The sequence below is a fragment of the Colias croceus genome, chromosome 8, assembly GCF_905220415.1.
Source record: "Colias croceus chromosome 8, ilColCroc2.1".
Lineage (NCBI taxonomy): Eukaryota > Metazoa > Arthropoda > Insecta > Lepidoptera > Pieridae > Colias > Colias croceus.
The window spans coordinates 1238244-1251675 of NC_059544.1; the positions used below are offsets into that span (position 1 = coordinate 1238244).

Sequence of the window (13432 nt, forward strand, 5' to 3'; positions counted from 1 at the left end):
TTTTTAATTTTTTTATTAACAACAAATTATAACAATCTTATAGTTAACATTGTTCCACAATAGTACTAAGTATAGCGTTGATCCACACGGCAGCCGCACGCGCGCCCGCGTCCTCGTCGCGCGTGTACCCGCTCGCTACGTACGAGGCTCGACCCGCCCTGCAAATATGTGCTTTATTAGTTTTGAATAGAGTTGAATATGGTTGGGCACTGGTGATAATGTCGATATAAATCATTACGATTCAATTGATGTGTGCTTTATTAGTATAGAATATGGTTAGGTATTGGTGGATTTATTATTGATATACGCAAAGAGTTAGCAATTGATTTAAGAATTGAATTGACTACACAGAGAATTACGGAGGCACATGCTAGATTTTTATTGTTTTAATTTATATGTTATGGTCCAAGTAATACGGATTATTACTCACACTTTCGATACAAAGTGTATATCATAGGTAATAATGAAAGCGGATTTTAAAATAGACAAGTAGATATTTAGGTTAGGCTATTAATCTGTGGAAACTACACCCAAAATCACCTCAAAAATGACTGAATGATTTTACACCAAATAAATGGCAGATTTACCTGGCTACCATATTAGCTGTGGCCTTTGCACCTTTGTCCGCGGCATCTATTACTTTTCTAAGAATATCTTTTATTGAATTTGATTTTGCTAAACCCTCTTTAAATGCTATCGCTGCCGCGTGTAATGTGTCCAACTGCAAAAAAGAAAATAATAAAACATAATAATAAAATTATTATTATAAATCCTTTTGTAAAAACGAGTTGTCTTTCGGTAAAGTTCGATTATATTGATCAAAACACATCCAGCCGTTTTGTAGATACCTAATTCTAAAGTGTACAAATTCTACTTTATTTATCTCAAACAACATAACATAAAGGAATATTTTAGGAGAGTACAGGATCAGCCTGTACTTTTCATAACATATTATTTAAATAAATGAAACCTATTCTTAAAGATAGAAACAATAATACCATAGTCCTATCTCCAGGCTCCGCGCCACCATACTTTGTGATGGCTGCCATTGCAGAGTTCCACGCTGATAACCATGTTTCGCTGTCATTTGTTTTGGCGCTGAAATAATTTTATTAAAATTTTTTAAAGACGTAATAATGGATTTAAAATAGTTTATAAGACATAGAAACAAACCATTTAGATGTGGTTGTAAATGACTGTGTGTAGTATAGTATACCTACTTTTTAGGTAACTAAATAAATTTGAATAATTTATATTTTGGATTGGTATAATTCAGTCAAATTATTTCATAGATTAGCTTTACTTAAGTAGGTATACATATATTATTGTACAAAATCTTCACCTCATAAACTCCTGCGCAGCTGCCGCTAATCCCAGACTATACACTCCACCGGAAGTGCCGCCCATATCCGTTTCCGCTATTTCTGACAGCTCCCACAGGAATTTAGAAGGATATTCGAAGGACGCTGTCTTTGAGTAGGATTTAACGGCTGTTGGAGAAAATAATTATTTATTATTTTACTTATTTTATTGTTTGTTTTTTACGAATACCTACATATATTCGTTTTTAATGTTTTAAGGTACCTATATTTTATTTTGTAAGCTAGGGGCTATACGGGCTATCAACTGTGCCAGATTATAATAAAATATATACATATATCATATTTAAAACAATATATATTATTATCTTAATTCTTAAAAAATAAAATACATAGTTAATCAGAAAAAAATCCAAACTACCTTCTGCAAACTTCTTGAGGGTAATCCCGCAGTCTCCGTCCCCGCAGCCCGAGTCAAGTCTATTCAACAGCTGCTCATTCTTTATTAGGTCGTCACACGCGACGCACAGCGCGGAACGGACGAGATCTTGCGTTTTTGTGGGGAGAACGGGACCGGATTGGATCTGGAATTTGTGTGTGTTTTTTAAGTATTTTATGTACCTATAGCCTTCTAATATTATAAACATGAAAACAACAAACAACTGAATACTGAATACGGTTTGCTTAGTTCATGTCTATAAAATTTATAGATTTATACGAAATATGTACCTACATTGTACAAGTCATTATAGAGTCTCTGTCACCAACTATTTCAACAGGCCCTTAAAAATGAATAAAACCTTACCTTCTTCGCATCATTCTGTACTCCATCCTCTTCATCCTCGTCATCCCCATCCCCACCATCCCCCACAGACATGGCTCCCCCCACCCAGCCTAACGCATTAGTGGGGAAATCAATCAATTCCAACCAGAGGTCACCATTTGTATCATTTAGGTGTAACAAACAGATTTGGAAGCCCTGCATGTCGAGCGAGGTTTTTAGGTGCCCTGAGAATATCCTTTCGACGCGGATTTTCTTTTGATCTGAAAATATGTGAATATACGAACAATGTTATAGTGTGTATTTTTTAAAACATTTTAAAATATTATGAGGAAAGAGCGACAAGAGTTTGTATAACAATTTATACAAAAATTAAAATAAGATTATAAAGATAAAATCTACACATAATCGGACCAATTAATCAGGTAATTCAAGAGGAGAAAAAAATATGCAATGTAAGAAACATTGCATATTTTTTTCTGAAGTTCATAAAAATATATCCTACATGAAAGAAATAAAATGTAGAGCTGCAAAACATCAACAGGGTCATAAAACTGACTTACCCAAATAATCCTTTATTTCAGCGGCAATAATATTCATTTCCATTAACGAAGTGCCTCCCATGTTGTTGATCATGGCGGCTACTCGTGCACCGGCTTTCAATTTCAAATGTGCGGTTACCTATAGGAAACACATTTACGTAGAATGTGGATATTTTTGAGTACAATCATTTGTGAATAAAATATAAACAATTCAGTAAACTGTGAGTTTGAAATAGTTGATGGACTACTGAACCAATTTTAAAATTATTTCACTAGAATATGAGTTTATATTTGCTAACGCTAACTATACCACGAAGCTTTTACCAATGTGCCAGAACATTACTTAATATTATAAAGCTGAAGAGTTTGTTTGTTTGTTTGAACGCGCTAATCTCGGGAACTACTGGTGTGATTTGAAAAATTCTTTCGGTGTAGATAGCCCATTTATCGAGGAAGGTTATAGGCTATATACCTATCATCACGCTACGACCAACAGGAGTGCAGCCACGAGGGTGAAATCGCGCGGAGCAGCTAGTCACATATAAGTACTTAAAGATATATTTCTCACCTGGTCCAGAATTATAGCAACGATTTCCTTCGCAGTTCCCATCTTGCGTTTTTCCACACCCGCCTCGCCGTGCACGCCCGCGCCTATCTCCATTTCATCAGCTGCTATTTCGAATAGTGGTGGTTGGCCTGGAAAGTTTATTTATTTATTATCAGTTTTAGTTTTCTTTGCCACAGTTCAAAAGACACAGTTTTTGGCAGTTCTTTTCAGGGAAAGTTACCTTTAATATAACTAGGTCCATTAGATTTTGTAATAAATACCTAAGATGTATGTTATTATTTCAGCAATTAAAAGAATGAAACTAAACTATTTACCTAAAAATAAACTTAACAACAAACTTACCAGGCAAAGAACAAGCAGACAAACAAACTCCTAAAGTGGCCATGTGCTTGTTCACTTCTCCTGCCATTTTGTGAATTGTCTGGAGATCGTACCCCTTTTGGGACATGCTGCCACATAGCTGGAACATTTAAATTGTATCTATACTAATATTATAAAGCTGAAGAGTTTGTTTGTTTGTTTGAACGCGCCAATCTCAGGAACTACTGGCCCGATTTGCATAATTCTTTCGGTAGATAGCCCATTCATCGAGGAAGGCGAGGAGGCGCTATAATCATCACGCTAAAACTAACAGGAGCGGAGCCACGCGGGTGAAACCGCGGAGCGCAGCTAGTTCTATCTAAATATGGTTCAAATTCTTGGCTTTAATATATTTTATTACAATAATCTAAGTTAATAAATGTTTGTTAATCTATATTATTAATGAATTTTACATACTTTGTATAAAAACACTTCTCCGCACATGCTCCGTCCGCCGGTTTTGTTGTGGCTCGATGCGACGTCCTCGCCCACGATAAAGCCTTCCACCTAAATTCATATTTTAGGTTTTATAAGTAAATTAAATAAAACAAAACTTCAAGATACCTAACTAGTATACCTCGAATAATAACATAAACATAAAACAGAACAGTCGTTAAAAATAAAACTTAATCTTACCTATATTACTAAAGAAACTATTCTTATGCAAATGAATTGCGTAACATATTTTCAGCTTGTGTTAAGTAGAGGCAATTATCGTGGTTTATTTTCAGTTCTTTTTAGCCCAGTTTGTATATAAGTGATAAGTGAAAACTTGCCTTTATACCAGCTACCTTAGCCTTCTCAAAGGCTTTTCCGAAGTTCAATCGATCGCCAGTATAATTTCCAAGAAGAACTAATACACCACCTAAATGTAAAAGAACATTTATGTATAATTTATTTTGTTTTGAAGTTTAAATACAAGCTCCAAATAAATCTAAAATTCAGAACATGATACCTATAGGTATCTTTATTCAAAAAACTTCGAAAAACATTGAACTGCAGTCCTTGTGACAGTTTTCAACCAAGAAGAACCTTAAAAAGTTGCTTACAAAGTTGCAACTTTGTCTCCGCAACTATTTTGTCTCTCCTATCAATTTGTTTGGGGAGTTGCGTCGCTACGTGCGCGCACTTTCATACTAGCCCATGGATGGAGAGACAAAATAGTTGCGGAGACAAAGTTGCTCATGCGCGCTAGCTCTTAATTTCTTAATTATTACAATCAACTCAATAACTAAACCGAAAATTCATAAATATGTACCTGAATTATATTTATATAACTGCGTTATAGCATACAGCACGTTCCCAGTGGGGGGAGAGGCGAACACTCCGCCCGCCACCGCGCCATCCAACATGCCGGCACCGATGAGACCTGGATATTATTACATTTATTTATAAATACACATCTTAATATATTATAATATTTCAATACATGCTTATGCAATACATGCTTATACAAGGTGATCGGTAATAATACTGAATTGAGAGAGCTTACTTATCTGATCTGACTAGTTAATCACTTTTTCAGCTGTTTTTAAATCGTTATTTCTTTACTTTTCTTTTTAATTTGTGATTGGGTATTACATATTTTAAAATAATCACCAAAAAATAGTAGATCTACTTTGGGTTAAGAAACATTTGCAATGCTATAGACTTAAAATTTACACAGACTTTAACATTACACCTACTTCTGCAACCTGTATTGATAATATATACTGCGACTGCTTCTGTTTAGAGAAAAATATTCTCAATACACTCACTTCGGATCACTGTGGCCAGAAAGTAGTTTTTGAATGGGATTGCTTACCTGAATTTAAAAGAATTAATGTTAGGCCTATAAGTAAAAAAGGCATTAATAAATTTAGAGATAATATTAATAAAAACCTGCCCGTACTGAATGATCAATCCTGTAATAATAATCCTTGTGAAATGTTTAAAAATCTTTTCAATTTAGTACATAATGAATTTGAAAAAATATTTAAAGTTAAATCTTTAAATATTACCAAGGATTTACCATTTAGTAAATGGGCGACACCTAGCATACATAGGTGTAGGATCGTTCTTTATGAGTTATATGGTATGAAGCAATATAATAAAGACCCATCTTTTCTTAGTTATGTTAGAAATTACTCAAAAACTTTTAAAATTGTTTGTTTTACTGCGAAGCGATTGTATATCAGAGATAAAATACGCGAATCGGATAATAAAGTTAAAACAGTTTGGTCTATTATTAATGGTGAAATGGGTAAAAGCAAATCAAGTAATACTATAAAACTTGTAAATAATGACAGGGTTATTGACAAAAGTGCTGATGTTGCTCTTGCTTTTGAAGAATTCTTCAGTAGTGTCCCTGTTACTATTACTAATAGTTTAAATTCGTCTTCAGCACTTGCAGAAACCTTTTTGAGGGACCATGTTGCGGGGTGCAGTACATTATTTGAATTACGACACGTAACTGCTAGTGATATTGTTACTGCCTTTAAGACGCTTAATCTAAAAAATACTTGTGATCTTTGGGGAATGTCCGTAAATTTAGTTAATAATATCATAGAAAATATTGCGAAAAATTTAGCTTTTATATTTAATAAGTGTTGTGACTATGGTACATTTCCTAATTTACTAAAGCTTAGTAAAGTTATACCTCTATTTAAGAAGGGCGATCAAGAAGACTGTAACAATTATAGACCTATCTCTATTTTACCAACATTAAGTAAGGTATTCGAGAAGTTAATATTAAACCAACTGAGTAGTCATTTTGCATCTAATGATTTACTGCACACCAAACAGTTTGGTTTCACAAAGGGGCGCTCAACCACAGATGCTGGGGTTGCACTTCTAACACATATATATAAAGCATGGGAAAACTCAAAAAATGCTCTGGGGATATTTTGTGACCTCTCCAAGGCATTTGACTGCGTTGAACATTGTACTTTGTTACGTAAACTTAATCACTATGGAATTAAAGGAAAAGCACAGAACCTCATAGCGTCATACCTGCATGATAGGATACAGACTGTAGTTGTTAATGGAGAACGTTCTAGCGGTGCGTCCATTAACATTGGTGTTCCACAGGGGTCAATTTTAGGTCCCTTCTTGTTCTTGGTATATATCAATGATCTTCCCTATTATTTGCAGGATAGGTGTGAAATAGTTCTGTTTGCAGATGATACCTCATTAATTTTTAATGTGGATAGGCATGACCCAAATGTTGACGAAGTGAACAGTGCTCTTTTACACATATCTGAATGGTTTAATGCCAATAATTTATTATTAAATGCCAAAAAAACCACTTGTGTTGAATTTCTACTTCCTAACGTAAAAAAGTTGAACAGAGAAATTACCTTGAACGGGGAGGTATTGCATCCTACTGAGTCTACTGTATTTCTAGGGTTAACATTGGACGAGAAACTACAGTGGGGAGCCCATGTCAACACCGCTGCAGGTAAGCTCAGTTCAGCTGCATATGCAGTCCGAAAAATAAGGCAACTCACCGATGAAGATACGGCTAGACTGGTTTATTTCAGCTACTTTCATAGCATTATGTCCTATGGAATTCTACTGTGGGGCAGGGCTGCAGATATAGAAACTATATTTATCTTACAGAAAAGAGCCATTCGCTCTATATATAATTTACGTGCTCGGGATTCACTAAGAGATCATTTTAAGAATACTGGTATCCTTACTGTACCATCACAGTATACAGTGGTGGTCACATAATTAAAGACACTAAGAACATTTTATACTACCCAAGACACTTCTCTCAACATTTTCTTTTACACTACCATTGGAACTCGTTAAATAATTTTAAAATATTCAGGTATGTGTTGTCTAATGCTAAACTAAATTTTATCTACAAAACTTGTCGGTTTGTTAGATTTTATTCGGTTCATCCTTACTACTAGCAGTTTTAACCAAGCAAAGGTCTGGCCATATAATTAAAGACATTAGACGCGCTTATAAGAAATATAAAAAAAAATATTATTTTAATGAGATTATTTTTACAACACAAAATACCTGACGTATTTACAAAACATTTGTACACTTTTCAATATTTGGTTGCATGTCCTTTGGCAGTAATGACGGTTAACATCTCTTGGGCATGGAAGAAACTAATTTTGTTCAAGTTGCATCACTAAATTGGTTCCATTCTTCGAAAATGTTTCGCAAAGTTAGTCGACGTTTGATGATCGCTTTGCCGCGACTTCTTTCTTTCTTGATTTCATAAGTTTTCGATCAGATTTGAATCCGGACTGTGAGGGGGCCAATCCAAAACAGTTACAGATTGGTTCCTTAACAAGCACTTCACTACTTTTGCTGTGTGCTTGGGATCATTATCGTGTTGAAAAGTCCAAACAACAGGTAAATTTTCCTCTGCATAGGGCAGCATGGATTGCTCTAAAATATACTTATACTGGAATTTATCCATGTTGCCTTCTGTCTTTTTGACAGGTCCAACACCAAGTCCAGAAAAAAAGCGCCACACTTTGATATTTCCACCCCCATGTATGACTACTTTTTAGAGTATCTTGGATCCATTTCCTTATTGAGATGGGGTCTTAGATATTGTTTTCTGACAGAATTAATCATATTAATCTTAGTTTCATGCAGAAACAGCACATGTTTCCATTCTCGTTCAGTCCAGTGTTCGTATTTTGTAGCAAAGTGAAATCTTGCCTTCACATTTTGTTTTTTCAAAAGTGGTACTTTCCGAGATACTCTTCAGTGCAAGTTTTCCTCACACAGTCTCCGTCTAATTGTGCTTGCAGACCCCCCTTCAAGCCTGCTGCACCATACAACTCTGAACTGTATCAGTTCCGACCCTATAAATGGATCTTTTTAGCCAACAACACCATTTTTGAATCTTTCGGCCGAGTAGTTTCACTTGGTTTTGCTTTTCTGAGTACGTTTTCGGTCGTGTGGAACATCTTGACATATTTTATAGCATTCATAACAATATCCTTGAAACAGTTTAATTATCATGGAAGTTAGAAAAATTTTTCTTGCGGAGGAGTCGCAACTCTTGTTTTTAACCTAGTAATTGATATTAAAACTATTAAGCGTATGAATTTTAATTTTAAAAGTTAATAATAACCAAAAAAATTATAGTGTCAATGATTTATGAAATTACGCGACAAAAGGAAGTAAAGCACAATGCTGTTTCTTTTTATTTATAAAAGTTGTAACTCATTTCTTGTTGTCTTTAATTAAGTGGCCAGCTAGACGTACGTTAACAAAGTTTGTGTTACATTCCCACAGAGAGCAAGTGTCGAAACTAACAAGGAATATAACTATTGTTTGTCCCTCATTTTAAAGAACGTATTGTCTTGTATGGTTTAATAAAAATAATATTAGATTTAAATACCTTTTTCAGATAATTGTACTTCCTAATGTAAATATTTTATGGTCAATTAGAGGGTGTCTTTAATTATGTGACCACCACTGTATATTTAATAATATTTTGCATGTACACAAAAGCTCCGACTTACACACAAGAGTAGGAGATAGACACGATTATGGCACAAGGAACAGGAATAGAATTGAAATGCCATTTTTCCGATTAGCTAAAGTTAAAAATTCATTTATGGGTCAAGGTATACGCTTTTACAATAGAATTCCTCACAATATTAAAGAGTTTAGTAGTTCTAAATTTAAAACTTATATAAAAAATGTATTAGTTCAGAGAGCGTACTACAGTATTCAGGAATATATGGACGATAAAAACCCATGGAGGGTTGTCGCGTAAAAACCACAAGACAGTTCATTGGCATATTATGTAGTTAGATATAAGTTTCATATATTGTAATATTTACATGATTTTAAAAGAGCAACTATGGAGTTTCTTGCCGATTCTTCTCCATAGATCACTGCTTTCCGAATCGGTGGTAAATGTTAAAATAATTATGTAATGACGATTCGAAAGTGCTACTAAATAGTAGTCTAATTGAATAAATGAATGTTTGAGTTTGAGTTTGAGTTTGAAAAAATCCTACCTGCTGCAAACGGTTCATGGCCCGAACCGCCTCCGCCAAGAACGGCCACTCTTTTAGAGTCGCGCTGGAAAATAAAACTTCATTCAATTCTTAAATATAATAATCTTACACGAATTTGCATTTACATACATCATTTTCACTTGAATGAAGGTGGAGATTAGTACCTAATAAAATTATAGAGCGTTTAGCTACTATTATGTACCTATTCTGTGATTATAGTATAACAAAAAGAGCGAAGGCATACTCTATGATGAAAGCTTTCACTTACGTTTTGACGTAAAGTAACAACTCTGTGCTTAGGATGAAGCTTCAAATTCGGGTACAATGCTACCACCCCTCGCAGGTTGTCATCCACGCAGGTCTCCGGCGAGTTTATCACTTTCTTCGTGATTAGTTTAGACATTTTAAAGAGTTACTGAAAAAAATGTTAATACATAGATACTTATTACTGTAGAGTTTGTTTGTTTGGTTTAACGCGCTAATCTCAGGAACTAGGAGTCGGATTTCAAAAATTGTTTCAGTTTTAGATAGTTAGGTAGCTTATTAATTATCGGGAAAGACTATATAGACTATAGTATTATATCATCACGATAAAACCCATAGGAGCTTGAGCAATGGGGTTAAAACCGGGGGACACAGTATTAAGATAAAGTGTAGGTATGTTTGTAAACGGCTTTAAATTATAGGTTTATAATTAGGTATTATGATAATCTACAAAATAATGTTATCTTTTACAAATTAATTCAGAATTATAATGTCTAGTTTATGTTATAAAGATTAGAAGATTTATCACAAAGTACGATAGGAGGGCTTTTTCTAGTAGTTTATAGATCTACACAAAATGTTATAATTACTGTAAAAACATAAAAGAAATATAATATGTAAGTACTTAGGATCTTGTAGAGCGTTCAGAAAAAAAATAACATTTTGACGAAGTTAAAGTATGATTTATATTTTTTATTTTTTATTTCTGCGGTTGATAAAGAGTGATATTATGATGCTATTAAATATGAATTAATCTCTCGATTAACCAAGTTTCATACTAATATTATAAATGCGAAAGTTTGTGAGGATATGTGTGTGTTTGTTACTCTTTCACGCAAATACTACTGAACCGATTACAATGAAATTTAGCACACATATAGAGGTTAACTTGGATAAACACATATGACAGGTTTTCCCGGAAATCCCACGGGAACGGGAAGTATGGAGGTTTTTCTTTGAAAATGCGGGTGAAGCCGCGGGTGGAAAGCATATTTACCTAAAAAAATAAGAACCACAATACACACTGCGAAAGGTATAATTAACAACTGACAACTGAATTCTAAATATTGTTATCATCAGAGATATTACTTAAGTTATCATTTAGGTACAGTTAAAGTTTATGACCCTTGATATTTTTGTGATAAATTCAAAAACAAAACACATTTTAATCGCTTATATCCTATCAACTCGAATGTTATGTCAAAAGTATGTTTACGTGAACCAATAATAATCAGTGAATTCTAGGAGGTAGCAACGTTGACAAGTGAGCATTTTAGTATAGTTGGTTCTTTGATATGCTGTTCCTCTTGCTATTTCGGTTAGAGTCCGGGCTGTCTGGCTGGCCGCAGTGGTTGCGTTTATTAGTGCGCATCTTATCTGCACAGGAAAATATCCTTAATTTAAAGTCATTTTTTAACGCGTAATTTTTAATCGTTTGCCTTTAGATAGATCCATTAGACATACATTTTTTATTGCAAGACGTTTTTTTCGTTGTTAAATAGGTGCCAGACGCAATTTTTATTTCAAAATAATTAAAATATCATCGAAATAAGTGAAATTCCATCAACATGAGTCCCAGTGAAGGATAAGTAATCACTGTGTTACTTATACTATATATAATATTCATTTACTATTTACAGTTTTATTGCAACAATCTACCATATCGCCTCCTTTTTCCCAACGAACCTCAAATAGGACGTTAATGTAAACTTGATAAAAACCAAATTTCATCAAGAAATTAAAGACTTTTTAACGGATTTTAAACGCGATTTATTCATTGTATTATTTTCCCAAGTCTTTAATTTCAAAATGTATAATACTCGCGTAAAATCAAGCACTAGAAAATACAAATATCATCAAATTCATATTTATACCCAAAAGTGTAATAAATATGAATCCATCTATTAAAAATATTAGTTTACTAATTATTCAATATAAGTATTAAAAAAGGATAATATAATATAAATAATAAAGTTATTACTTACCTTTTAAGCGGACTCATGTTGATGTAATTTCACTTATTTCGATGACATTTTAGTTATTTTGAAATAAAAATTGCGTATGGCACCTATTTTACAACGAAAAAAACGTCTTGCAATAAAAAAATTATGTCTGATGGATCTATCTAAAGGCAAAAGATTAAAAATTACGCGTTAAAAAATGACTTTAAATTAAGGATATTTTCCTGTGCAGATAAGATGCGCACTATTAAACGCAACCACTGCGGCCAGCCAGACAGCCCGGACTCTAACCGAAATATCAAGAGAAACAGTATATCAAAAACCCAACTATACTAAAATGACTTTTTTTTTAACGTTGCTAGCTCCCGTACTTTAACTCATAACACCACGATGTTTTTAATTATGGATATCAAAAGAAAATTCGAACGATATTATAAAATGGTAATGTACCTACCTAGCCATAATCAATACATTGTATAAAATTAAATTGTAAAATATATCACACATAGTTACATTAATAAAATGTAATAAGTTCGAGTTAAAGTTCGACCTGTGATGCGTACTTTCATGATACACTAGCTATGCCCCACGGTTTCACCCGCATTGCTCCGTTCCTGTTGGTCTAAGCGTGATGAAATTATATAGCCTATAGCCTTCCTCGATAAATGGGCTATCTAACAATGAAAGAATTTTTCAAATCGGACCAGTAGTTCCTGAGATTAGCGCGTTCAAACAAATAAACATATCAGCTTTATAATATTAGTATAGATGAGCACAAAATAAAACAAATTCAAAGGTCCATAATAAAATATAAAACAACCAAGGAATACAAGTAGAATTACTTGTGAGGATATATCAATGAATAAAGGAAGCAGGGTCACAATTGACTTCATGACCACCAGAGGGCAGGCAACTTGTGATATCCGATCCACTTATATTTTGTACTAGCTAACTAGAAAACTGCGGTTTCGCTCGTATGATAAATTTTCATTACGAATTGGAAAATAATTTTGCCGCGAAAATATAATATTATACCTATGATGCAACTTAGTAGGTGTGTAGTCAAGCAAAAACGAGTCCACACTAGAGAAGCCAAGGATTTTAAGACGTGCATTAAAATAGTACCTATTTCATTACTTATTTAACTCAGCATTTTTCCTGAAATTTAGTGAGCACTTACCATTCATTAATCTCAGAATTTTACGACTATACCTACTCCTTAATATTGTATCTAATTAAACAGACAAACATACGAAATTTACCACAATTAATGATCTACTTTATGCACATTATTGTATCGATTCAATATATTCACTGGATGAAGAACATTTCCGCACCTCAGTAATAATGAGACTGACTATGGCATCCAGACTGTTGAGATGAAAAACATCACAAACACAAGATCTTCATTAGCTAATATAGACTTTATAACGATTGATTAAGGTTTATAATCTCTTGATAAAATCTCTTGGAAGTCTTTAAGTAAAATGAAGCTATTATGGTAACAAATTGAAGTTCGCAAACAAATAGATAGGTTAGTCAAACATATCACGGGTTCAAGTACCGTCCACTACACAGACGATTTTAACAAACAATATATGAACAAACCAAGATAAATTGTAACAGTGTGTAGGTACTAGGTACCTTTAA

The 13432-nt window shown here is 33.7% G+C and overlaps 1 protein-coding gene across 2 annotated transcripts; it reads right to left on the reverse strand.

The window, feature by feature from the left end:
- Nucleotides 1–13: 13 nt before the first annotated feature.
- LOC123693666 (triokinase/FMN cyclase-like) lies at nt 14–13118 on the reverse strand. Of its 2 annotated transcripts, none has more exons than XM_045638854.1 (15): nt 12963–13118; nt 9826–9972; nt 9558–9621; nt 4829–4939; nt 4347–4435; nt 3988–4077; nt 3553–3670; nt 3211–3338; nt 2664–2781; nt 2125–2363; nt 1741–1903; nt 1343–1490; nt 999–1098; nt 588–721; nt 14–158 (listed from the first exon to the last, which is right to left on the reverse strand). In XM_045638854.1, the coding sequence occupies exons 2-15, from the start codon at nt 9958–9960 to the stop codon at nt 44–46; spliced, it is 1752 nt and encodes a 583-aa protein (XP_045494810.1). In that variant the 5' UTR covers nt 9961–9972; nt 12963–13118; the 3' UTR covers nt 14–43. The 2 variants fall into 2 exon arrangements, with proteins under 2 accessions (XP_045494810.1, XP_045494811.1); XM_045638855.1 differs by lacking the exon at nt 12963–13118 and adding an exon at nt 10819–10893.
- Between the last annotated feature and the right edge of the window lie 314 nt (nt 13119–13432).

Coding starts and splice junctions, on each gene's coding strand:
- LOC123693666 (XM_045638854.1), bottom strand. CDS start 9,960: ATGTCTAAACTAATCACGAAGAAAGTGATAAACTCGCCGGAGACCTGC. Junction 4,940..9,557: donor CCATGAACCGTTTGCAGCAG/GTAGGATTTTTT, acceptor AATAATATCCAG/GTCTCATCGGTGCCGGCATG. Junction 1,904..2,124: donor TACAGAATGATGCGAAGAAG/GTAAGGTTTTAT, acceptor CACAAATTCCAG/ATCCAATCCGGTCCCGTTCT.